Here is a 25,309-nt window from a genome sequence, read left to right as displayed (position 1 = left end):
TAAAGAGTTATGAGTCAAAAAGACAAGGGACTTTCTGTTTAGAGGAAGTAATTCACTGATGACTGAAATGCTGAGATTTCAGACTCTCCTGGAACTCTAATGACTGCACTGCAGACACCTCACTTTGCAGGACAGATGCCTGACTTCCACTAAAGTGCAGCTCTGCTTTCAGGCCTTCAGAGTGCTTATGATCTTTTGATTCAGAAGATGATACTGCATCTTTACCAAAAGCAAAACACCACAAAAGCAAGCATCCAAAGTGGCGAGGAGCAATGGGATCTCTTGTAAAGATGATTAAGGAAGGCTGCTAGTCATTGACTGATCTGTGGCAAGAGCACAAAAATGGCAAAGCAGTTACATTGAATGTGTAGCATGGTAATGAAACTCACACTGTGCCGGTAGAAGGGGTCAACTTTTGTAGGGTATTTGTCAAACTGTAAAGGGATCAAAGCAAAAGCTAGTTACTTAATCTGCATTTTTTTTTTCACTGCTACAGTGGAGGTGGCCCTACAAAGCTTCCCTGTCATTAAGCTGTCATCAGACTCAATAACCTCATTACACATGGAACCGTTCTGAGCTCCTAAGTCTCCCTGACAAGAAAGCAACAGAAATGGGAGAACAAAGTGAAGAACCAGCGGTACGTTTGGGCTCTGCACATACCAGGACACCTTTCTTCCGACTACTTTCTTTCTACATACTGGCACTAACCAAACATCTGAACGGGGGAAAACAGACACTTATCCAGATAAATCAGAGAGAGGTGAGCATTTGTGGTCTGATTTATCCACTGAATTCCCCTATTTTTATCTTTACTTTGACAGAAAAACTGTACATGCAGCTGTCTTCTGAAATGTATTACACCCAAATACCAGGTGGTCTGAGATAGGCCAGACAGCCTTTCATTTGAACAGAAAAGAGTATACTATTGTCCCCTCTCAATAATGTCATCATATTGATGCTATAACTACCCTTGGTTAAATTTATTTGTGAAACAGCTCACAGGCCAGCAGAAAGCTTTCTCAAAATCTCAGGCTCTTCAAAATCTAATTGTTGAGAAGCATAGTTCATCCAAAAAAGATACAGGATTTGCTATTAAAAAAATATTTTTGGTCACAAGGCCTCATTGCTAATATTCCTTGAAATAAAATTGTATAAAACAAACTTTAAAAAAGCCTGTTGAACAAGATAGGGGAGGGAGGGGAAGGAGAGGAAGCAAAGTTGGGTGAAGTGGACTCCTTTTAAAATCATGCAATTTATTCTCACAATGCCTATAGTAATGGCCTTAAAATCTAGTATTTCCTGCAATATTAAAAATTAAATAAGTAAAAAATGACTCAAATCCTCACTGTTAGAGACAGGACTCTATCTCACAATATTTAGCATGCTAATACAGCACTATCAACTATGGTTATTAACTTAAAAAAAAAAATTCCGAACTGGTTACGGACATGAGGTAGCCCCCAGTTAAGGCCAAGACCATGTCATGGCCAGCGGTTCCTCCCTGCAGGGATCCCTGAACACTTGCTGACAGAGCACAATACCAGATTAGTGGCTTGTCTTAGGAAATAAAAGAAATAGAACACCTCCAACACAGCAGGCTTAGGGAAACCACCGGGACAAGCAAGTGGCACCCACTGCAGTCCCGGCCTGCCGGCAGAGGTCTCTTTCCCTGCTGCTCTCTCTCCTTCACCCCCACGACCCTGCAAGTGCTTAACGTGCTAGCACTTGGTGCAGAGCACAAGCAGGTGCATTTTCTGTCTGCTGACAGTCCCAGGATGCTCAAGAAAACAAAACAACCCTTTAAGAAGTTAGTCATCAATGCTCGACATGACTGTTTTGAGGGCATCCACAGTGCTGGAGACAACTGCCTAGAAGAAGCTCCTACTTTAGGCCCCTGAGGTCAGGGCTGCCTGAGGCAGGGCACTAGGACACATTCCCTTCTCTCCAGCCAACGGCCGGCACTCCCCATCCGATTTCCGGTGGCCCCGCTGCCCAGCCCAGCCCCACGTGCTGCATAATGAAAAGAGTCGTGCTCTACTTATCCTCACATTTCTGCCTGGGGTACGCACCATGGGAGGTGCTGGCGTCGGCATGATGGCGGTGGGCGGGATGGCGTGGGGGAATGGCGTGAAGGTGTGCTGGTGCGTGTGCTGGTGCGTGTGCTGGTGCTGGTGCTGGTGCTGATGGAACTCGGTCCGCAGGTAGGGCGGAGGGCCCAGGGAAGCACCGCGGTCAGCACTCTGAGAGGCCAGAAAACGAGTGTTCAGCTCCTGTCGCAAGATGTCTTGCTCTGGAAGAGAAGAAGAGGAAGATGATGGCACCTTTTCCTTCACAACAGGACATCGGAGTGCCTTCCTGTGCAGGGATACGGGGCTGATAACAGTGGCAGGGGTGACAGGGTGCGGCTGGGCCCTGAGATCAAAGGGGGCAATCAACAAAGTCCAGGAGCCCAAGGCCCAGTTGCATCCCGTCTCCCTGTTCTCTACCTGGTCTCCCAGCTCCCAGGGACAGGCATGTTCTATCGACGTGGTGAACAGACTCCAGGCCAAACGCCAGAGTTCCATTCCAGCTATCACCACCAGCTGAGTAGCCCTGGGCATGGCAAATAACTCATCTGAGGACCAGATTCCCCATCTCTAAGAGGGGGACAATAATATTGCCTAACTCGTGGGTTTTTGAGGGCTAAAGCAGTTTGCACATTTAAGTGCTTGGGAACAGTGACAGCACACTAATAATGTCAGCTGCTCACATGGCAGGGCTGGCATGCCCTCTTCACGTGTCAATTACTGCTATATGGCTCTCTGTATTAGCGCCCAAACTGGGACGCTTGACCTGATTAACACAGGTGCGGAGAAAGGATCCCATGTCTACCACGAGGTGTGCCCTTAAAATTCTGGGATATATTGTCACAAAGAGTGTGTCCTCTCCCAAGGAGGCAGGAGAAGGCCCTGCCCAGTGAAAAGAAACCCCTTAAACCAGGACACAGTCTAAGATCCTGGAGAGAAACAGACACGAGCTTAGGGACGCTTCCATCGCTCTCAGGGGAGCCCAGGTGACAGGACACACACTACCTGGGTCTGACCACTCAGTGGCTGAATTGGGCTGGAAATGTCCCCAAACGCCTCCAAACAAACCCACACTCTTTGGGCAGTGTCTGATTCGCAGGGGCTGAGCTAGCTTAGTATGGGTGCTGATAGGTATTTCTGCTGGACCTCAGGCCAGAGAGGGTTTGAAGAAGATTACAAGGCAGGAGAAAACTGTAGGCAAATGCAACCTTGCCATCGGGACAACTTGGGTAGGGTGAGACCACCTGTGAGGGGCGGTGGGTGTGGGGGGTCAAGAGCCCTGGTTCCCCCATCCTACCTGAGTAAGTGCTCCCAGCCGGGTGTCCCGGCACCTGCAGACTTCCTGATGTCAGTGGTGGTGGAGGAGGCAGAGCAGTGGGAGGGGCAAACATATTGGGGTGATGTGAGTGTGTGGGGGGCTGGAGGGTGGGCGTGAAGCTGTGCAGGGGGCTGTGATTGGGTAGGGAGAGGGGGAACGGGGAGGCAGAGGGGTGGTGGGAGATGTGAGGAGGGGCAGGCTGAGTCTTCGCTGGAGTGCTGCTTCTGCTACTGCTAACAGAGCAAGAAAAAGAGAAAAAATAAAAAAAGGTAAGCAATGTATTCTCTTTAAAAGAATCCCATCTCCCTCCCCTAAACCCTCAACACAGTCTCTCCCGCCCCGTCCTCTTTACAGATCCTCCTGTATGCACACAATCTCTGAAATCACAACTCCTGCAAACTTCCCACCGCACTGCAGGCAGAGGAAATGGAAACTGCTGCCGCAGGGCTGTGGGCCATCTTGGTGTCCTGACAGCTCGTTCTGCCTAAACCTCAGGGCCTCTCTCCTTCCTGTGGCCAGATTCTCATCTCTGCCCTAAGAAAATCCCCAGCCTTCCATCCTCCACTAGCCACATCCCCTATAAAGCAACAGTTAACAAAAAGGAATAGAAAAACGACGATCTGAGTTCACCCCACCTGTCTTGTTACCTCTTAAATGAGGAAACACGAAGAGGTGAAATCCAGGTTCTCAAGTCACCTTTACGGTCTGGAGGCCACAGAAACGGCCGAGGGGTCAGAGGCCGGGCCTGGCTCCCTGGGGAAGAAACCTGCCTCCCAAAGACTGTGTCTTCCCTTCTTAGAAAAAGGCAAGGGCCAGAGCCACCAAAGCCACCAGGTTTTCAAAAGGAAAACAGTAACAAAGACACACAGCCTCAGGAGCTGTGCTGGGTTAGAATTATAGCCCCTGGGGCACCAAGGGTCGGCGCTACTTGGCGCTATACACTAGGTTTCTGCTTCTCTTTTCTTTACTGTGTTCCTCTGTGCTACTTTTTAGAAGTTTCTTTGTAACTTGGCAAAAACAAGACAGAGGAGAGACTGGATTTCCAAGCAGAAATTTCTCACTTTCTCTAAATGCAGCCTGTTTTCTTTCTTCCCTACTTCTCTGACCCACATAGGAGAAAGTAAATCACAATGGAAAAAAAAAAATCCTGAAACTGGAATAGTCATTGGGTCCCAGTCTTCCTGCATTTGGGACTGCAGGGAGACGGAGTTTTCTTTCACATTTCTTCCATTAGAGACAAAGAGCCTCCCTTCAAAGGATCTGCTCACACTCCGTGGCCTCTGATGTGCCCCAGGCTTCGAAACCTAGCCTCCCACTGCTGCTGGGTTCCCTGGCCCACGGCCTTCCAAGACTTCCTCTCCTTCCGCCTTCACTCTCCCGAGTTACTCCTTTACAATGTCCTCACCATCCACCCATCCGAACCTGTCCTTTCCTAACAGACCCAAGTCTCACTCACTCAATGGCCCCCTTCCCTGTCCCCAGTCTCAGAGAAAAGGATGATGTTTCCAACAAGGACACTGCGGCCTCCCTGGGGGTCCCTCTCCGACTCCCACCCGCCTGATCCCCAAGGAGAGGGCAAAAGTCAGGCCAAAGACCGGCGGCTCACCTTAAACTGTTGAGGCTTAAGCTACTGCTGTTGTAGGCTGACAATGGCTGGGAGAGGCTCTGAGTGGAGGGGTGGGCCTGCACAGGTGGGAGGTTCTGATGGAGCAGCTGGGTGGGGGAATGCGGCCTGGATAGCCTCTGCACCTGAGGCTGCGGGGCGGGCTGGAGCTGGGCCTCCGGGGCCTGCGGTGGCTGAGTACTCGGAGGTGGGGGCTGAGGCGGGGCCTCTGCGCGCTGCACCAAGTCAGGGTCCAGAGAAGGAGCTCGGAGTTGAGGCTCCTTCTGGGGCTGGGTTATCGGCTGTGCGACCTGAGGGCAGGGGTCTTTAAGCACCACAGGCTCAAAGATGGGCTCTTTGCAACAGTCCTGGCTCTTCTCCTGGCTTCTCTCTAAACCCGATATCTTGGGGACAATCGGCCCTGCATCCTGGCTGTCATGTTCTGGTAGCGTGCCAACACCTAACTCCGGATCTGCATGGGAGAGAGTAAAGACAAAACCACAGGCAACACGTGAGTGTGGGGTAAGGAGGGAGAGCAAACTCCAAGGCTATCACACGGCCCCAGCAGCAGGACCTGGAACCAACCCTCCTGGCTTGGGTCCTTGTCTCCACCACCCGCAGGCACAGGAGCCCACAGCTAATGGGGTCAACGGTGGATGGAGAAAGATGAGGGAACAGCCTTTGCCCATGGGCAGTAGTGCACCTGGGGGTGTGGGAGGGGAGAGAAAAGGCCAGCTGGCCAGAGGAGGCTGCATTCAAGAAAGAAGCCTAGGGCCAGGCATGGGGACTCACACCTGTAACCCCAACGCCTTGAGAGGCCAAGCTGGGAGGACTGCTTGAGCCCAGGAGTTCGAGACCAGTCTGGGCAACATAGCAAGACCCTGTCTCTACAAAAAAAATTAAAAATGAGCCAGGTGTGGTGCTGTGTGCTACAGTCCCAGCTACTCAGAAGGCAGGTAGGAGCATTGCTGGAGCCCAAGAGATCAAAAGCACCCTGGGCAACGTGGCGAGACTGTCTCTATAAAAGAAAAAAAGCACCAGATGTGGTGGCTCACGCCTGTAATCCCAGCATTTTTGGGAGGCTGAGGCAGACAGATCACAAGGTCAGGAGTTCGAGAGCAGCCGGGCCAATATAGTGAAACCTTGTCTCTACTAAGAATAAAAAAATTAGCTGGGCGTAGTGGCAGGTGCCTATAGTTCCAGCTACTTGGGAGGCTGAGGCAGGAGAATTGCTTGAGCCTGGGAGGTGGAGGTTTCAGTGAGCTGAGATTGCATCACTGCACTCCAGCCTGGGAGGCAGAGCAAGACTCTGTCAAAAAAAGAAAGAAAAGAAAGAAAGAAAAAGAAAAAAATGCAGCTTAGACTACATTCTGAAAATGAATGTTTTCTTTAATCTCCGGAAAGTCTTTTATGGTATTGCAATTAAGAAACAATAGTTGACAAGCTGATTTTTCCCTTTTAAAACAAATATATTTGTTGAATATACAAAAGAGAAGTGTTTTCAATAGCAAATGAGTCAAACATTATTTACCATCACACGGATGTTTTTTCTTGGCCTTCCCTTCCTCTTCACTTGCCACTGTGACCAAAGGGACACACTTGACATTTACAGATAATTTTTTGTTTAGCAAGTGCTCAACTTCCAAGTCAAAAGGCAGGTCTCCTAATGCCCAGCACCTGATCCCAGCACCATCTGAAATCACAGGTGCAAACCGGAACTGAAAGTTTCCTCTCGACTACATTTGCTAGAGCTTTTAAGGAAGTCCCCTTGGACCACAAGGGGGTCCCCACCCAACTAAGTTGAAGGGGTGCTGGACATTGAGACTAAGCTTGGATATTAAATTTAAGTGAAATTCTACAATCGTGAAAGAAATACAGAAAATAGGTGCTTCTTTATGGATGTAAAGGATGTGCTTCCTCCAAAGCTCGAAAGGTCTGAGGTCCACATTTAGTAGAATGGCTTACTTGAGTACCCCATAAGCCAAACTCCACAAAAATCTCAAAGCAGAATAATGAAAGACCAATATGGCATTAAATAGAAAAGAATGGCCCCATTTGGGAGTAAGGACTTTTGAATACAACTGGGGAAATTTATCCTTCCCACATTTTTGTGCCAAAAAGATGCATCCTTTTATTACTACACAGTTTTGAAACAGAAAAAGAATAGACTACAATATCCTTTGAAGTGAAGGTGTTTTTCAGGCATTCTTAAATGAACTATGCTGGGCGTGAACTTCCTTTTCTTACCTCATGGTATCAAATGTGAAAAGTATATGGTGTTCTTGTTGGTTCTATGTATTTCTGGGGTTTTCTGGGTTTTGTTTTAGGGTGTGGTCTCCCCAGGTTGTTTAGTCTGGATTGCACTGGGCATTCACGGGTGTGATCACAGTACACTACAGCTCCAAACTCCTGGGCTCAAGTGATCCTCCTGCCTCAGCCTTCTGGGCAGTGGCAGGCATTAGAGGTGCCTGCCACTGTGCCCAGCTTACATATTTCTGTTTATGTTCTGTTGTATAAACACACTTGTTTGTCATTATTCCTTGGAATTCGCATCAAAGCAATTCATTATTTTCAAAGTTCTTTTGGTAACACAGATCAAACCAATAACATGCACAAAAGCAGAAACAAAACTCGGGTTTATAAACAAGGCACATTTTTGGCTAACAGTAACTTGGCTATTTTCAAGTCTCTCCAAACAGCCTGAACAATAACACCAACGAAATGGGAAGAAAGCTGCATTCTTCACATGCTTCAGAGGGAGGAAAAGACAAAGCACTTGCTAAAGCCCTGATTCAATGTAACTCTGGGCTTTTCACACACATTTCTGTCCAGTGCTGTCTTACCAACCTTTCTGGGAAGATTTTGGCTTAGGATAAAGCTGAAGTTGAAAGGCTTCTCAAAACCTTCATTTCTAACTTCAGGGCTGAAGGAGCACACCACGCCCTTCCCCGGATCCCATGAGAAAGGAAGGCCCTTTATTCAGAGATGTCACAGTTAGGGATCTGGCTCTGTGTCTCTCAATGTGTCTTCACACAATTTCCCATATTTTTCTTTCACAAGATTTTCCCATAGTAAGCCATTATCAAATGCACTGAAAAATCACATGCTTCTTACATACGGTGCAGGCCTATTAGGTCTGGGACAGAAAGTAACAACAGCCCAGGAATCCTAAGAGCACAAAACAGAGGAGGGGTTTGACTCAACAACAAGTTCTATGTGCGTGAGCAGGGACTCTACTCCCGCCTACAGCTGATTTAGGGTTTTTCTGCTTCATACAATGGCAGGAGCACTTTTCAAAAATCTTTTCTGTATTACTCCGGTGTCTCCAGATTGGAGTGTTGAAGAAATCAATAAATAACTTCCTATCTTGTAAGTATACATTCAAATTCCCTCCAAAAATCACTGTCGCAAGCTTCTCCCTCAAATAAAAGAAAGCTCCCTCTTCCACAGGACACCATTCAGAGGATATCATTTGCACGCACTTATGCTAGTAAGGAGGCACATCAGAGACATATAGAGAAGTACTGCAGAGATCCAGCTTGACTCTGTTTACCTCCTTGTTCTTGAATGAGCCTCAAGAATTTGGACAACACAGCCAAGCTTGCAGATGGCATCCTTGGGCTTGCTTCCCAAGGCCCTGGAGAAGCCACTGGAGTTGACTTTCCAGTCTCCTCTGTTGCCTCACTATCTCAATCTCAAGCTAACCACAGCTAGAATATGAGGAGTGGTGCAAGGCTGTAGCAGTCACCGCCATCTCCAATAAGCTACCAGAGATGCGGGGAAGACCCAAACCTGTCCAGTGAACACTCCAAGTCTGTACGGCACTCCTCTGTCTTCAATGCATGCTCAAATCACCTGAACATCTGATTAGAATTCCCATCTAGGTTCCACAGCTCTGGGATGGGGCTCTAGATTTGGCCTTTCTAAGGATCTCCTAGGTAAGGTTGAGGCCGCTGAAGCTTGGATCATTTTGAGCAACGGGATCTCCAACACTCTCTGCCTAGATAAGGAATAAGCCCAGAGAAGTGGGGGAACTTGCTTGCTGTAAGTCATGTCCCTCTTTCGTAAACCAGAAGGCTTGAGTTCCAGTCCCAACTCTGCCAACACCAACTGCCTTTTCTGAAATCTATACTATGCTGCCTCCTAAAAAGCAAAAGTCCCCACTTTGGGAAGCCAACACAGGTGGACCATGAGGTCAGGTGTTCGGGACCAGCCTGACCAACATGGTGAAACCTGTCTCTACTAAAAATACAAAAATTAGCTGGGCGTGGTGGTGCATGCCTGTAATCCCAGCTACTCAGGAGGCTGAGGCAGGAGAAGCGCTTGAACCTGGGAAGCAGAGACTGCAGTGAACCAAGATTGTGCCACTGCACTCCAGCCTGGGCGACAGAGGGAGACTCAGTCTCAAAAAAAAAAAAAAAACAAAAAACAAAAGCAAAAGTCCCAAAGCAAAGCAGGTAGTGATAAATCCAGGATTCAGTTAAAATATTTAAGTACGCCAGACTTAAAAGTGTAGAGCTACAAACAGTCGCTGTAACACTGCACTTTAGCCAGCCCTGAAAGCAAAACAGTCCATCAGTGCTCTGGCACTGCAACCTATAAACAAAGCAGTGATGAGTTTGGGCTGGTAAGAACTTTGGGGGCCGAAACAGTTTCATGACTCCCCATTTACACCAGTCTCTTGAAGTGCAGATTGTGCGTCAGGCACTTTTGTGGCTACTCGGTAATGCATTTCCTCTTCCTTTCAATTATTCAATAAACGTATCTTCCCAGTTAAGCTTTCCATCTTGACAGTCAATTTGTCTTACTGTGCTTCTCCAAAGTTGGCAAGAACACATTTTAAGAAATCAGTTGGTATTGTACCACATACTCTGAATTTGCCAAAGGATAAAAGAAAGAATGAGAGCAGCCTGGCCAGAACAACACTCCATCCGGAAAAAAAAAAAAAAAGAAGAAAGAATGAAATTTGCTAAATTTGAAAGAAATAAGAATGTACAAATTGAGTGGTCTTACTTAAATGTTGTATTCACCCTGTTTTGGGGTTTATAAATCTCTCTGTGATTATAAAAATACCTCATCATGCTTATACTAAAAGACATGCAAATTCAAATTACACTGCGTACTTTATGGTAAAAAGGATGGATTTATTGCAGGTAAATTGTACCTCAATAAACTTAAACAATAAACTTTAAGAGATTAGGAAAAACTGGCTTGATTTTGATACAGGTTTGATGTGAGCTCCCTGGCGAACGTGGCACCTTGTTTTGTACTTTACTAGCAGAACGCAAGCTCTACAGCCTCTGTGGAGGACACTTTGGCAACATTCAGCAAAATAACAAGTGGCGTTCCCTTGGTGTTATATGTAAGGATTTTGTGTACAGACATAATGAAACAATACCATGCTTTGATACCAAGCTTGGAAAGCACCCAAATGTAAGCATTGGGAGACTAGTTACATACATGTGCAGATCCACACAATGGAACATCTTGCAGCTGTGAAAAGGAATGCCGAATGGAAAATGTATAGCATTTACTATCTTTTGAGGAAAACGGAGGGAAATAATATATATTCATTTTATTTTACCTACAAAGAAGCTATGTGGCTGGGCGCAGCATCTCATGCCTATAATCCCAGCACTTTGGGAGGCCAAGGCAGGTGGGTCATCACTTGAGGTCAGAAGTCCAAGGCTAACTTGGTTAAATCCTGTCTCTACTGAAAATACAAAAATTAGCCAGGTGTGGTGGTGCCCACCTATAATCCCAGCTACTTGGGAAGCTGAGACAGAATTGCTTGAACCTGGCAGGCGGAGGTTGCAGTAAGCTGAGATTGCACTATTATACTCAAGCCTGAGTGACAGAGCAAGGCTCTGTTTCAATTAAAAAAGAAGCCATGGAAGAATACTCAAGAAACCTGTAACAGTGGCCTGGGGGCTCAGGAGGAGTGAGAACTGGATAGACAGAGAGCTGGAGGGGGTGTGGTGTATGCATAAAAAATAAGAAAATATAATGTGTAAATGTATAGTAAGTTTGAAAATAAAATGGATTTTATGAAAAAATATAAATTGCCAAAATTGACTTAAAAAGCAAAAACCAACCAGATTATCAAAATAAAATGAAAAGCATTCAATAATCTAAACCTTCATCTCACCTCCAAAAGGTACCTGTGTTACAGACAATGTTCACCAAACCTTCAAGAAACAAATTATTGCTATCATCTAAACTGAAAACCAACAGCAAATACTATACAACAAAAGAAAGAAGAAAAACTATTTACAAAAAGTATAATTACCTAGCTGGAAAACAGAGGCAACCAGCTGAGAAAATATCGGCAGTAATAAGAGAGTGCAATGAGATATCCAAATAAAGAGAAACCACAAACAACCTCAGCTTTTCGATACACCAGCAACAGTCTGATAATTACGTTTAGAAAGGATCCTCTTCATAATAAGAAAAACCGTAATACCCGGAACAAACCTAACAAGAAAAGCACAGGACTGTAAACCTTCACACGTGTCTTCCAAAACAGAAAGAGTCTTTTTCAAGGTGTTTTTCAGTGCCAAAAAAAAGAGAGAGAAATAGGTCAGTCACGTAATAGACAGTTGTCATTAGAGGGTACGACTCCCTATGGGAAGCGCCGGACATTTGTGGGAGTGTGTGGCTCTCACTGTGCCTGGAGGTCATTCGTGGCTCTTAGGGACGTCTGACTACTGCAGCCTGAGCAGCAGCCCCACATGACAACACCTCGATTCACTTCCTAAGTCCCACCCGATATTTGTGCAGCTGAAACCCTAGAACCTACCACCTCTGTTTTTGTATGTAAACACAAATTAAGTCATTTTTTGCATGGTTTTAATAGACATTGAATTTTCCAGGGACGCAGCGACTGTACTTTGTTCTATCTGGGTCATATCCAAGGGCTGAAGGCTACGTGGGAAAGTCATGACACAGTGGTAAGGCTGCTTGCTCCTGGTATCTCAATCGCCGGGACCACGTATTTGTGAGAGTCTGCATTTGCAGTAGCAGTATTTACATACCATTCTAGATACAGATTCAAACACTGTCTTCTAATATAAATAAGCATTTACATACTTAACGTCATGTTATTATAAATGACTTGCTTTCCACTTATTTCTCCTTTATATTAGGGCTTTACTTATACTTTTACATTAAGTATATAGATGGATACATTATATATTTCATTCCAGAAAGTAAAAAATGAATGTGCTATAAAATATTTCTTATATTACACTGGGTCTGCTAGAGCTGAGAGTTGGTATATTCTGCTGAACTACTACGCTTCTAGAAGTCCAATGACTTACTGTACAAATGCAGTAACAACCTCCCAGGGTGGTTGTGGAAATAAATTAGCCCATGTAAAGTGCTTTCCGCAATGCACGGCACATAGTAAGTAAGTAAGCAATCAATGTTCCCCAAACTATCGTGCAGAAGTATTTAATGTCATGGGAAATACCACATGACAAAATTGCCATTAAATAAAGTGCACTATTTTCGGTGTGATCTCAATAGTGAAAATGATCTGTGTAAATGTATACATGTTTGCACAGAAAAAAGATTGGAAAGATATATATCAAAACATTAATTGCAATCTCATCATCCAGAAATAAACACTAACTTTACTTCTTATGTTATACTTTTAACTTTCCAAATTAAGGAGGAGGAGGAGGAGGAGGAAGAGGAAAAAAAGTACTAAACAAATGAATATTACAGAAAATTTGGAAAGAAAAACTCGATATAAAAATTAAAGTCAATGTTTATTTACTTTGTTATAAAAAAGCAGATAATTATAGTAATAGTTATTAAAGTAAATAGCAGTATTTACTGTAATAAGTATACTTATTAAATTATTATTTATTAAAGTAAATCATCGTATTGTTAAAGAAAAAAAGAGATGCTATATTTGAAAATAAACTCTTTTCTTTTTTTTCTTTGTTTTTGAGATGGAGTTTCACTCTTGTTGCCCAGGCTGGAGTGCAATGGCGTGATCTTGGTTCACCACAACCTCCATCTCCTGGGTTCAAGTGATTCTCCTGCCTCAGCCTCCCGAGTAGCTGGGATTACAGGTATGCACCACCACATCTGGCTAATTTTTTAATTTTTAGTAGAGACAGGGTTTCTCCATGTTGGTCAGGCTGGTCTCCAACTCCTGACCTCAGGTGATCTACCCACCTTGGCCTCCTAAAGTGCTGGGATTACAGTTGTGAGCCACTGCACCCGGCTAAAATGAACTCCTTTCATGGACAATACACCTCTACTATTAAAATAAGTCAACCAAGAAAGTGAGCATTCAAGCCTTTTTATATTGCCTCACCTATTTTTTTTTTTTGAGATGGAGTCTCACTCGGTCGCCCAGGCTGGAGTGTGGTGGCTCAATCTCGGCTCACGGCAGCCTCTACCTCCCAATTTCAAGCAATTCTCCTGACAACCTTCCAAGTAGCTGGGATTTCAGGGGCCTGCCATCGCATCCAGCTAATTTTGGTGTTTTTCGTAGAGTTGGGGTTCACCATGTTGGCCAGGCTGGTCTTGAACTCCTGACCTCAACTGACCCACCCCCTTGGTCTCCCGAAGAGCTGGGATTACAGGTGTGAGCCACCATGCCCAGCCTATTGAATAGATTTTTTAAAAATCTCTTCACCAAAAGGACACATAAATATTTGACTCTCAGAAATGAGACTAGTATGGTGCATGTTTTTAATTTTTAAAACTATGGTGCATGTGTTTTGTTTTTAAAAAAAGATAAAAGGGTCTCGCTCTGTCACCCAGGCTGAAGTAATCATAGCTCACTGCAGCCTCAAACTCCTATGGTGAAGTGATCCTCCCATCTCAGCCTCCTTAGGAGACGGGACTACAGGCACATACCAGGATATGGTGAATAGTAAGCCTTCCACCTATTCTTCAACGTTTCTAAGTGGTTCTAACTGGGTATTATTTGGACAGAAAGGAAATGGTGAATACTCATGATGGAGGGGGAGAAAGTACAAAACAAAAACAAAATAAACACACTGTCCCAAAGTATTGCTTCTGCACTTCTGGTCTTCACAGCTTCATACTCTGTCATGAAGTCTCCTAATAGGACTTACTAATTACAAGGTCATTACCACAGCAAACCTGAAGGAGCTTTCAAAGGCATCAAGAAAACCATGTGGGGGGCACTAGCCCCTAGACAATCCTTCCTTCGTTCTTTCCTCCCTCCTTTCCATCCATCCAACCTTCCTTCCATCCATTGATCCATCCATCTGTATCTTTTTGAATGTCTAATCCTTATGATTTAGAAATGGACATGTCCTATTTTGATCATTCCATCTTCTAGTTAACCTCTCTTGTTGTTATCCAAATGACAAAACCACAAAGATCACATCAAACAGAAAGACTACAGATCACGGCCAAATAAGAAAAATAATCCAGACTTCAAAGTGGGGACATGAATACATTAATAAAGGACTGAAATGTTCAAACACTGGGAATCCCAGAAACATATGGAAACATAGAACTTCTGTGAATAAACATGCAATTACCTCAAGCTGGTAGCAATGTCTTTTATTTTTATTTTTTTGGACACAGAGTCTCACTTTGTTGCCCAGGCTGGGATACAGTGGTACCATCACAGCACACTGCAGCCTTGACTCCCGAGGTTCAAATGATCGTCCCTCCTTAGTCTCCAAGTAGCTGGGAGGCTGAGGCATGCACCACCATGCTGGCTACTTTTTTCATATTTTGGAAAAATGAGGTCTCACCATGTTGTACAGGCTGGTCCTGGGCTCAAGCAATCCTCCCGCCTAGGCCTCTCAAAGTGCTGGTATTACAGGTGTGAGCCATCATGCCCAGTCAACGTCCATTATTTAATCACCTTCATGTGTCTATTCTGTTACCTCAAAGAAAAATCTCTTTTTAAGCAAAGACTGCATATTTTGTATATAGGTATTAAAACCCAAACTACACTGAGTTAATTTAGCAACACATTTCATTCCCCAACCCCCACAAGTTTTGACTGTATCTCCAAAATTCTACATTCAGTAATATTTTGCAGAAAAATGTCCACTTTCTCTGACATACACTTCACTGTATTTTCCTCCTCTCCCTCTTTTCTTCAAATCATTAAACAGAGCCCAGTTTGTTCCATTAGAAGATTCAATTGCTCGAACGAATGGAAGGATGACACTCAGCCTTGCCGCTCTTCTTCTCGGTCACTGAAACTGTACAAATAAATTGAGGCAAACCCACTGTTTGTTCAAGGCAAATTAATTTTCAAACACTGCAAGAGTGGGAGATCAAGGGAGTGATGGGTGCTTGGCAGGGCTGGAAGAGATTCCATTTTGTGCTTGTCATGTTGTGTAAACATTAATTACCATCTGGGAGGCTGAGCTGTGGGCTGAAGTCTGTATCACAAACCTCTGAGGGCCCTTCAGGGTTCCTATTAAAAGCAAAATCCTAAATAGGAAAAAATAGTCATTGCATCTGCCAAAATCCCAGCAGCCCACTGGGAGAGCTGTGTGGAGTCCAGCGGGTGGATTAGAGGCTGCTGTTATCAGAGAAGCTAGTTTGGCTATCATCTAGTTGAGCAGATTAACCCTGCATAGGGGTTAATCTGCCAGGGATTAAGGAAAAAGCAACACACCGAATTTGAATGTACTTAAACTTGTTCCAAGTTTGTTGCTCCTAAACCCCACACCAAAACACATCGATCCTAAGGCATATGCCCACGTTCCTGATGCCTTAAAGCCCAAATGTCTGTCTTCAAGGGGGGCGTATCAACCACAGTCTTGACTGTGGAGACCGCAGGTTCTCTGAATCTCGGGTTTGGCCTACAGAATGAAGAGCCTTTAGGGTCAACCTGGGCTTGCAAACGTTTTGTTAGCAAACAGAGCCATGAAGGACTCAAATGAGCAACATTAGAATGAGAGAAATAGGTTGTCATCTATTGGGGGTAAGAATGGCAGCCTTAAAAAGTCCTAAAAGGCCAGGTGTGGTGGCTCACATCTGTAATCCCAGCACTTTGGGAGGCTGAGGTGTGCCAATCATGAGGTCAGGAGTTTGAGACCAGCCTGGCCAACATAGTGAAACCCCATCTCTACTAAAAATACAAAAGTTAGCTGGGCATGTTGGCGGGCACCTGTAATCCCAGCTACATGGGAGGCTAAGGCAGGAAAATCGTTTGAACCCAGGAGGCAGAGGTTGCAGTGAGCTGAGATCGCGCCATTGGACTCCAGCCTGGGCGACAGGGAGAGACTTCATCTCCAAAAACAAAAAAGTCTTTAGAAACTCAACAATGTCAAGGCCATATATAATCTATGTGACCGTCACTTCACACAGGGAAAAGACTCATTTGTATTATGCTGCCTCCTAGGCCAGACATTGTGTTAGGCCCTGAGGATATGGAGATAAACAAGCCACAGCCCCAGGCCTCCTGAGGATACAGAACAGTACAGATGAAAACAATAGGGAAATAGTAGATAAAAACTCTGTGGTCCTGATCTTCAGTTCTTGTCTATAAGGCTCAGAGATAAGCTTAGGTAATCAGAGTTAATGATGTCCTTTATCTTGCTGATTCTGAGTTATCAATGGTGAGGCATTTACATCTATAACATGTTCCCACCAGACGGAGCCCAAGGGTCTTAGGCCAACATCAACTGAATCCTGGGACTGACACGCAGAGGCCTGACAGGAGAAAGAGGTATGAAGGGTGGCATCTCCAATCCCATCCCAGAACACAGAGAAACTCCAAATACCAGTTTGAGAGAAAGGCTCAGCTTTCAAAGACATGGCCCCACTTTGTTTTTGTCTGCTGGTCTCCTCCTGCCAGCCCCAACATTTATCAGCTGCTTCCTCTGGATAAGATCACCTCCTGCTTGCTTTTGATTCCCAGTGCAGCCTTCCTGCGACCCCCAGACTCCTTCCGCGAGCCTTAGCTGTCTTGGCCTGTCCACCCCTGGCTGGCTGTCAGCTAAGTGCTCACATGACGCTGTGTACTATGCACATGCACACATCCAAGCACAGCCACCCTTAAAACCAGTGTACGGAGGCCAGGCGCCACAGTTTACGCCTGTAATCCCTGAACTTTGGGAAGCCAAGGGGAGTGGATCACTTGAGGTCAGGAGTTCAAGACCACCCTGCCCAATATGGCGAAACTCTGTATCTACTAAAAATACAAAAATTAGGTGGGCATGGTGTTGCGTGCCTATAATTCCAGCTACTCAGGAGGCTGAGGCAAAAGAATCGCTTGACTCCGGGAGGTGGAGGTTGCAGTGAGCTAAGATCGCACCATTGCACTCTAGCCTGGGGACAAGAGCGAGATTCTGTGTCAAAAAATTAGTGTATGCTTAACACTTAAACATGGTACTTCTGTGCCTGTGACACAGGTGCAGGAGGCCCTAACAAGGCAAGGTTCTAGAAGGATTTTCCAGCAAACATGTATGGATTTGCACACAGCACACCTACTCTGAGTCAAGATGAAATTGAAGGACAAAACTATCATTGAACAGAAGCCACAGCGCACATTCCTTAGTCTGGAAGACAATGGGGGCAATGTCGGCTTATTTTGGAAACTTTCCAAGGGGTGGGACCAAAACACTAAATATGAATAATTTTAGATGTTTGGTGTAAAAAAAAAATAAAAAGATAGTCTTCCCGGTATCTAATCATCCTGCCTTTCACATTAAGGCGAATAAAATAAGGATACAGGCAGCCCTGCTTCCAGTATTTCCATTACGAAATATCGGTGAGGAAGGAAAAGCCACGAGGGTCACAGATGGGTACATTACAGAGCTGACACCTTCCTTCCTACCGCTGCCCTCTGCTAACCCTAACACCTTCACTGGAGAGGCCGACCTGGCACTGGCACCATCTGAAGCACACAATCTTCGTTGTAATGCGCTCCCGTCATTTTACCTGTTAATGTCGTAAACCATTTGGGGGTGAGTTGCACATGTCTTTTGTATCAACATGTGTGTGATATAATGGGGCTATGGAACAAGGTGTTCAGCTAGTAACTCACACTCTTAGAAAGTCCGTGTGCCCATTAAGGTTGGCCGATGGTTGGGTCTAGGGTAAGCCCCAGTTTCTGCTTTCAACACTTTTGACTTTACCAAAGATGATTTTCTCAAGGAGGAAGGTAAAGCTGCTAGCAGCAAAAACCAACTTACATACTGTCCGTCATCCACCACCTTCCTGCCGTGTACCTGACGATTTTATTTCATCTGATTTTGGGCACACATTGGATGATCACTGAGACCCGTTTAGAAAAGAGGCTGGGTGAGAATGCCAAGATGCAAAGTAGGAACTGCTGGGCGCGGTGGCTCATGCCTGTACTCCCAGCACTTTGGGAAGCCAGTAATTTTTGTATTTTGTCTCTGCAACAATATACAAAAACTAGTCGAGCGTAGTGGTGGGCGCCTGTAGTCCCAGCTACTCATGAGGCTGAGGCGGGAGGATCACCTGAACCCAGGAGGTAGAGGCTGCCGTGAGCTGTAACAGTGCCACTGCACTCCAGCACGGAAAACAGAGTGAGACTCTGTTTCAAAAAAAAAAAAAAAAAAATTCCATCTGTCAAGTTTATCCCAGGCTTCTTCTTAGCCCTGGCCCTATACACACATACTCCACACAGCCAAGAGTCACCTATACCATGCAATATCCCTGTGCCCACTTCCTATCCCTCCAGATTACCCACCCATCAGGGTCCAGGTATCCAAAGAAAGGCTCCAAGTTACCCCAGCAGAAAGAAGTGTCTGTGGTATCTCATGGCAGTGACTGATTCTGTTCTGGAGGGCAGGAACCACAGAAACCCAGGCATGTGGACCACTCTGGCCCTAAGCTCATCTTGTGCCAGTATCGCTGCAGAGGAGGAGGGTGATTCATTTCCATGAGCAGTCTCAGTGACCTCAGTCAAGTTTTCTTCCAAGTTCATACAGCTGTCAGTCGGAGTACACTGTAGGTGGAAGCTCTTCTATTCCTTTAGAGCTTCATCAAATGTCCTAAAAGCAATCACTGTTTTCCCAATATCATTCCTGTCCTACAGGCAACAGTTCACTGAGAAGTGGGCTTTGCCTTGGGAAATATCTACCATCCTTTGGCGATGACTGCTCTGTCAGCATTCAGACACGCCTGTCTGTACTCCTGAGGACAGACGACAAAACTTCTCCCCAAGTCTGTTCACACAACCTGCTATGTGTGTGTGTATGTCCAGGAGACCTGGGTGCTGCCAACCCCCTGCAATCTACCTGACTAGCTTGTGTGTGAGCACCAGAGATGCCTCTAGAATCCACAAAAGTAGCCTTTTGGCTATTACATAGCCCTTAATTCTTTAAAGGAGGAGGAGCAGGGAAAAGAGGACTTTGACATTTTTTTCTAAGTTTTGATCTTTCTTGTCCTGAATCATCTACCAGCTCACGAACTGACTCCAAAGTATGCTACAACCTCACTATTCCCAGTGTGGTCCACAGCCCAGCAACACTAGTCTCATCCAGGAACTTGCTAGGTTAGGATGGTACTTTCACGGGCCCCTCCCCCTCCCCCTGCCATGCACATTCAAGTTCGCACAGTGCTGTTCTAGAGCACTGCCGGGAGGGCTCAAGAGCACCTGCACGCCCCTCAGCTGAGGGAGGCTGTCCATAAGGCTGCCGATCCTTCTCTGTCTCTGCTTCCCAAGATCCAACCTTGGAAATTCTTTTCTTCATCCTTTCCTAGGGTGGGTTCTCTACCGACATGTAGGCAGGACAGGATGGGGTGGTGAGGGGCAGTGATACCATTCACCAGATTAGAAGCTACCCCCAAAACAACGTATTCGTGAAAACCAGCAACAGTGAGCTCCTGTTTGAGGCACTGCTCCCAATCTAGGCAGAGTCACTGGACCATGTGGAAAAGGGAGCTATAGGACCTTCCCCCAAGTACAACTATGAGCACCTTCAAGGACCTGATGGCTCTCACACCGAAGAGGAAGTAGATTTACTGGAAATGGCATCATGGGCAGAACCAGGACCAAACGACGCACACTGCAGAAGAAAGTGTCAGTGTGGAGCGGACTAGGCCGCCTTACAGGAGAACAAACGGCCTTGAATGGAAGCATTCAAGAGAATGTTGAGCACCCATGAAAGAAGCCGGAGACGTTACTCATGGACTGGAACGGAGGCTGGGCTACATGGCCTCAGAGTCCCAAATGTTGGTAGCACACTCAGATGAACACTGCTTCTTTACCTCCTCCACCTTTCCAGAATGTGGTCGTTTAAAATACCTCGCCTATAGGTTCACGAACATTATCCCCTTGATTTTTAGTAAACTAAGAATCTCCACCCTAAATGACTTTATCTATAATAACCTTTAGGAATAGAAGAAATAAATCTATTTATCCCCAGCTACGATGGCTGCAAAGCTGAAAGAGGTTTTTGCAAAGGGGGTGACGGGGGGGGGCATTCTGCTGTTCCCTATATTTGAAGTAATATATCTTTTTTAAAGGACAAATCTATCAACCCTGGCACTGATTTTCTATAAACCATCCATGTAATAAATACTTTGTAGGAAAATAAAATCTCCTGCCATTATTTGATTTGCCACTGCTTCATTGCTTGCCATCATTTCATTTCATCATCCTTAATTTGTCAACAATAAAGGAAAAAATGTTCAAATATAAACTGTGAAGCTACATACCTATAAGGTTTAGAAAGCAGTGAGGATGGTAAAAATATCAGCCTGTTAGAAATGAGCTCTCTGGGCTGGGTATGGTGGCTCATGCCTATAAACCTAGCACGTGGGGAGGCTGAGGTGGGTACATCACCTGATATCAGGAGTTCAAAACCAGCCTGGCCAACATAGTGAAACCTCATCTCTACTAAAAAAAAAAAAAAGTTAGCAGGGCATGCTGGTGGGCTCCTGTAATACCAGCTACTCAGGAGCCTAAGGCAGGAGAATCACTTGAACCCAGGAGGCAGAGGTTGCAGTGAGCCAAGATTGCACCACTGCATTCCAGCCTGGGTGACAGATTGAGACTCTGTCTCAAAAAAAAAAAAGGGGGGGGGAAGATTAGCTCTTTGCTGGAGTCACCTTTCACATCTGAAACGCTACAAAGTAGCTTCTAGGAAGAGACAGTGGGAGGTTTTACCTGCCTTTGGATAGAGCTGGAGTAAGTCACCAACACAACAGCGCTGCTTACCACTCACAGTTAAAATCCTGGAAGGAAAATGCTCTCAGACAACCAAGCTGATCCTTGGGAAATGTACGTCATAATGACTTATACTTTCCTGCAAACAACTAAACCCTATCTTCAGAGATGCTTTCAAAAAAGAAGGCAGAAGGTAATATGGCATTCATTTGTTTCTTCTTCAAGAAGCAGCTACACACAGTAACCCCCATGGCCTTGTGGACCGAGGGCCATGCCTACCTGGCTGTCCTGCCATTACCTGCAGCCCAACAGGATGAAAATCCAGCCCACCCCTCCAACCCCCACTCCTGTCCCCGTCATCTAAACTCAGAATGACAGCATCCTTTGATTTCATTCCCCCAATATTAACCAGTGGCTCATGGGTAAATTATTGCTTATGTGATGCTACTTAAAATAAAATAATGGTTACAGAATCCACTATCCCCCAGCAGCCTGAGTGGGCTCTTAAAATGTAAATCAATCATGCTGACAATAACCACTACTTACAACAACACTGCTACTCCCTGTGTTCACAAAAGCCAGTTTCAAACTCTCCAATGGCTTCTTATCACAGACAGAATCCCCTCCCAACTCCTCATCATGGCCAGCCGCCCTCTCCCCCTCCTTCAGCCACCATCCAGTGCTCCAAGATCCTGCTCTCTCCCCTTCCCCACGCAGACGCACTTTTGAATCCCATCTTTCAGCCTCATGGTTAATGCTTATGCAGCCTCAGTCCTGCTAGCCACCTGCTCTGCTGAACTTCTAGTCTATACTTAATGCCCCTGGGACTCCACAGGCACTTACTTTTGTGTTAGCAAGCGATACATTATGTTTCTCATACAAAAAATAATAAATTATATTTTATTATACGAGATTAAATATGTTCATACTTGAATGACAATAAAACTTAGGCCAGGTGCGGTGGCTCACAGCTGTAATCCCAGCCCTCTGGGAGGCCGAGGTGGGCGGATCACCTGAGGTCAGGCATTCAAGACCAGCCTGGCCAACATAGTGAAACCCTGTCTCTACTAAAAATAAAAAATTAGCCTGGCCTGGTGGCAGGTGCCTGTAATCCCAGCTACTTGGGAGGCTGAGGCAGGAGAATCGCTTGAACCTGGAAGGCAGAGGTTGCAGGGAGCCAAGATTGCACCACTGCACTCCAGCCTGGGTGACAGAGAGAGACTCCGTCTCAAAATAACAACAACAACAACAAAAAAACACCTTACTGCTTTTCATGTTTTAATCCCCAAACTTTTTTTTGAGAACGGGTTCTTTAAGTCTTTGCCTTTATTTCGATTCTGAACACAATGCCTTCCACAGAGTGAGCACTTCATAAATCGTTGATTTCTTTAACCACATAATAATCAGTTTACAAAATCTAAGCAAGTTCCTTTATAACTGCAATTCAAAAAAGGAAAAAAAAATCATCATAATGAGAAAAATACTCAATAAACAATTACACATTAAGCCAGAAAAATCATGTCTCTTTGGCATTGTTTCCATAATTGGACATTATACTGCAATAAAATAACAGTATATAACACAAGCAAATATGAAATAATTGGAAGCCATTATGAAGTTTAAGGATCCATTTTCAATATATAATAAAGCTAATGTTCTATTTTAAATCATAAAAGATTCTAATAGCTTGGTTATTTTTGTATAACAAAAAGAGCAATCAAAAGCAAATAATGTGAAAGGCAAGCTAAGATCATGATTTGTTAATAATCAAGGGTAGACGAACCCTCCAGGCATATGCCCGTGGTCTGCACTCTGGATCTACAGCAGTCAACAGACTTTATGTGGACAAACATACTTTTATATGCATCAAAAGAAAAAACAAAAACTATAAACAGCTGCTACCCTGGGATTGTTATGAGGAGCTGTCAGAGGATTTGTATTTTCAGCCTTCTATCATATGTAAATTTTCAACAGAACACTGGCTTTAAATCCAGAACCCTGATACAAAGTCAAACAACTGTAACTTAAAACCTGCTGATTTTAAGTTACAGCAGGTAACTTAAAATACTCATTCTGAGCAAACCAAAGTACAAATCTTTTTAAAATCAGCCAACGAGAACTGCTAAAAGCTAAACAGAAAAATTAAATGGCAATGAAACACTGAAAAGAGCAATGAATGCTGGAAGGAATGACGTCTGAATTACTAAGCTCCAAGTACTAAGTACGTGGGGCTGGGGAGCGAGAAACAGGGTTTGTCTTGACACAATAAAAATCTCCATAATGATAGCAAAATACAATTGGGATACATACACATCCCCAGTAAATCAAACTGGAAGATAATACAATTCAGAAACATATAATAAGGACTTTTCTAAAATGCAGGGGGTAAAAGTCAATTTTTTAAAACTGCAAAACAAAATTGCTAACTATTAATATAATAACTCAAACGGAACTGGAGGGGGATGATGAAAAGGCAGGCAGGCCGCATCAACTCCAGAGCACTTGGAAGGTGATCTGGAAGAAACTGTCCGCTGCTCCTTTGCCTGCCCATCATAAGCACCCTGTGCACATGAGAGCTAAAAGCAGCATTCTGAAGATGGGTGGCGACCGCCAAGGAGGGTGCACACGTGTCATTCAGCATCCAGGCCCTCCAACTGTACAAAGACACTGTCAGAGGCGCAATGACAGGATCTCAAAGCCCTTGCTGCTCTTGCCACCTCAAATACGTCACCTGTTCCTATGCAGCCTCACTCGTGGGTCCAACAGTGGCATGCGCCTGGCAGCCAGGCGGCACTGAAGGCTGGCTTGCTGTTCCCTGTGTTCATAAAATCAACACTGGCTGACTTCATTTAAATGTGCCTGTCCCTTATGTGTCCTCCTTGTCAAGGCACGGTGGAAGGCTTTTAGTCCTGACTACAGCAGAACTGAAGGACATTCTGCAATCCTGACCTTAAAGATGGGAGAGGGCAGCCTACAAAGGGCACACTGAAACAGAAGGCATTCAGCTAATGGCCCCAAACCGGGGATGTGCTCGCCCATGACCTTGGTGGCCTCAGGGGGCCACTGAAAACAGGAGCACATCTACCTCACCGCAGACAAATGGCCTCATGCCACTCAGTCTTAGAAAATCCATTGTTAAAAGAGTGACACTGGTTATACTTCTTCAGATACTGATTTACTCAGATCTAGACATGACTATCTTTTTTTTTTGATGGAGTCTTGCTCTGTCACCCAGGCTGGAGTGCAATGGCATGTTCTCGGCTCACTGCAACCTCCACCTCCTGGGTTCAAATGATTCTCCTGCCTCAGCCTCCTGAGTAGCTGGGATTACAGGTGCCCATCATCATACTGGCTATTTTTTTTGGTATTTTTAGTAGAGATGGGGTTTCACCATGTTGGCAAGGCTTGTCTAGAACTCCTGACCTCGTGATCCATCCACCTCGGCCTCCCAAAGTGCTGTGATTACAGGTGTGAGCCACCATGCCTGGCCGACATTACTTTCAACACCACACTTGGACAAATGATTCCAGTTGAAATTTGGTGTTTTCAAATCCAAATATCCCCTGAAGAAAAATAAAACCTGCTTCCCAGGAACTTTTTGGACTCAGTCAGAAAAGTGAGAACAATGTGAAAATGCTTTTGCCAACACTAGGGCTGGAAATACATGAGTTGGATAGCCTCTTTTACAAAACAGGGGCTGGGGTAGGGGAAGATTATCACTCCATCCACACTTTCACCATCCCTTCATGCCTTCTTAAAATGCAGCAAATTCTTTGCTTAAAGTTCCTGTAGGCTAGAAATGATGACTGCTCCTAGGCAAAGTGACCAAGGCCAATGGGTCATGAGGGCCCCGTCAAAACTATGGCCCTGACACAAAGGTGCACTTCAGGCACACATTTCAAGTCTGTCAAAGCTGGGAGGAGGCAGATGTAAACAAAATAAGACCCACCAACTGGAAAAGGGAGCATGCCCTGCCTACAGGCAATGACAGCTTAATTCTCCAGAAGGCACCACAAATCCCACACACATAACCAAGGATGTTTATCCTTCAAAACCTCAGATCAATGCACAACAAATGCTTACATTTTTTGGGGTACAAAGAAACACAATTTTCTGTCTGCTTTCACAAAGATGTGAATTTATAAAGCACAGAGTCTGAGGAATAGCCACTTTGGTGAATTTGTGTTAATACTAGCTTTTTTTTTTTTTTTTTTTTT

The 25,309-nt window shown here is 45.0% G+C and overlaps 1 protein-coding gene across 4 annotated transcripts in view; it reads right to left on the bottom strand.

Moving 5' to 3' along the window:
- The window catches only part of AUTS2 (activator of transcription and developmental regulator AUTS2), a 1,221,721-nt gene that overhangs the window by 24,335 nt on the left and 1,172,077 nt on the right, over positions 1–25,309 (bottom strand). For 2 of the 4 annotated variants that reach the window (XM_017543342.1, XM_017543346.2), the window contains 4 exons: positions 4,991–5,459; positions 3,364–3,617; positions 2,049–2,290; positions 390–434 (listed from right to left, as the gene is read on the bottom strand). In XM_017543342.1, the coding sequence (XP_017398831.1) occupies positions 390–434; positions 2,049–2,290; positions 3,364–3,617; positions 4,991–5,459 (1,010 nt within the window). The remainder of the gene's footprint in view (positions 1–389; positions 435–2,048; positions 2,291–3,363; positions 3,618–4,990; positions 5,460–25,309) is intronic. The other 2 variants (XM_017543344.1, XM_017543343.1) reach the window with 2 other exon arrangements.

The sequence above is a fragment of the Cebus imitator genome, unplaced genomic scaffold (assembly GCF_001604975.1).
Source record: "Cebus imitator isolate Cc_AM_T3 unplaced genomic scaffold, Cebus_imitator-1.0 Scaffold153, whole genome shotgun sequence".
Lineage (NCBI taxonomy): Eukaryota > Metazoa > Chordata > Mammalia > Primates > Cebidae > Cebus > Cebus imitator.
Note: the sequence above shows the minus strand (reverse complement) of the source record. Positions and strands in the feature narration are given on the sequence as shown.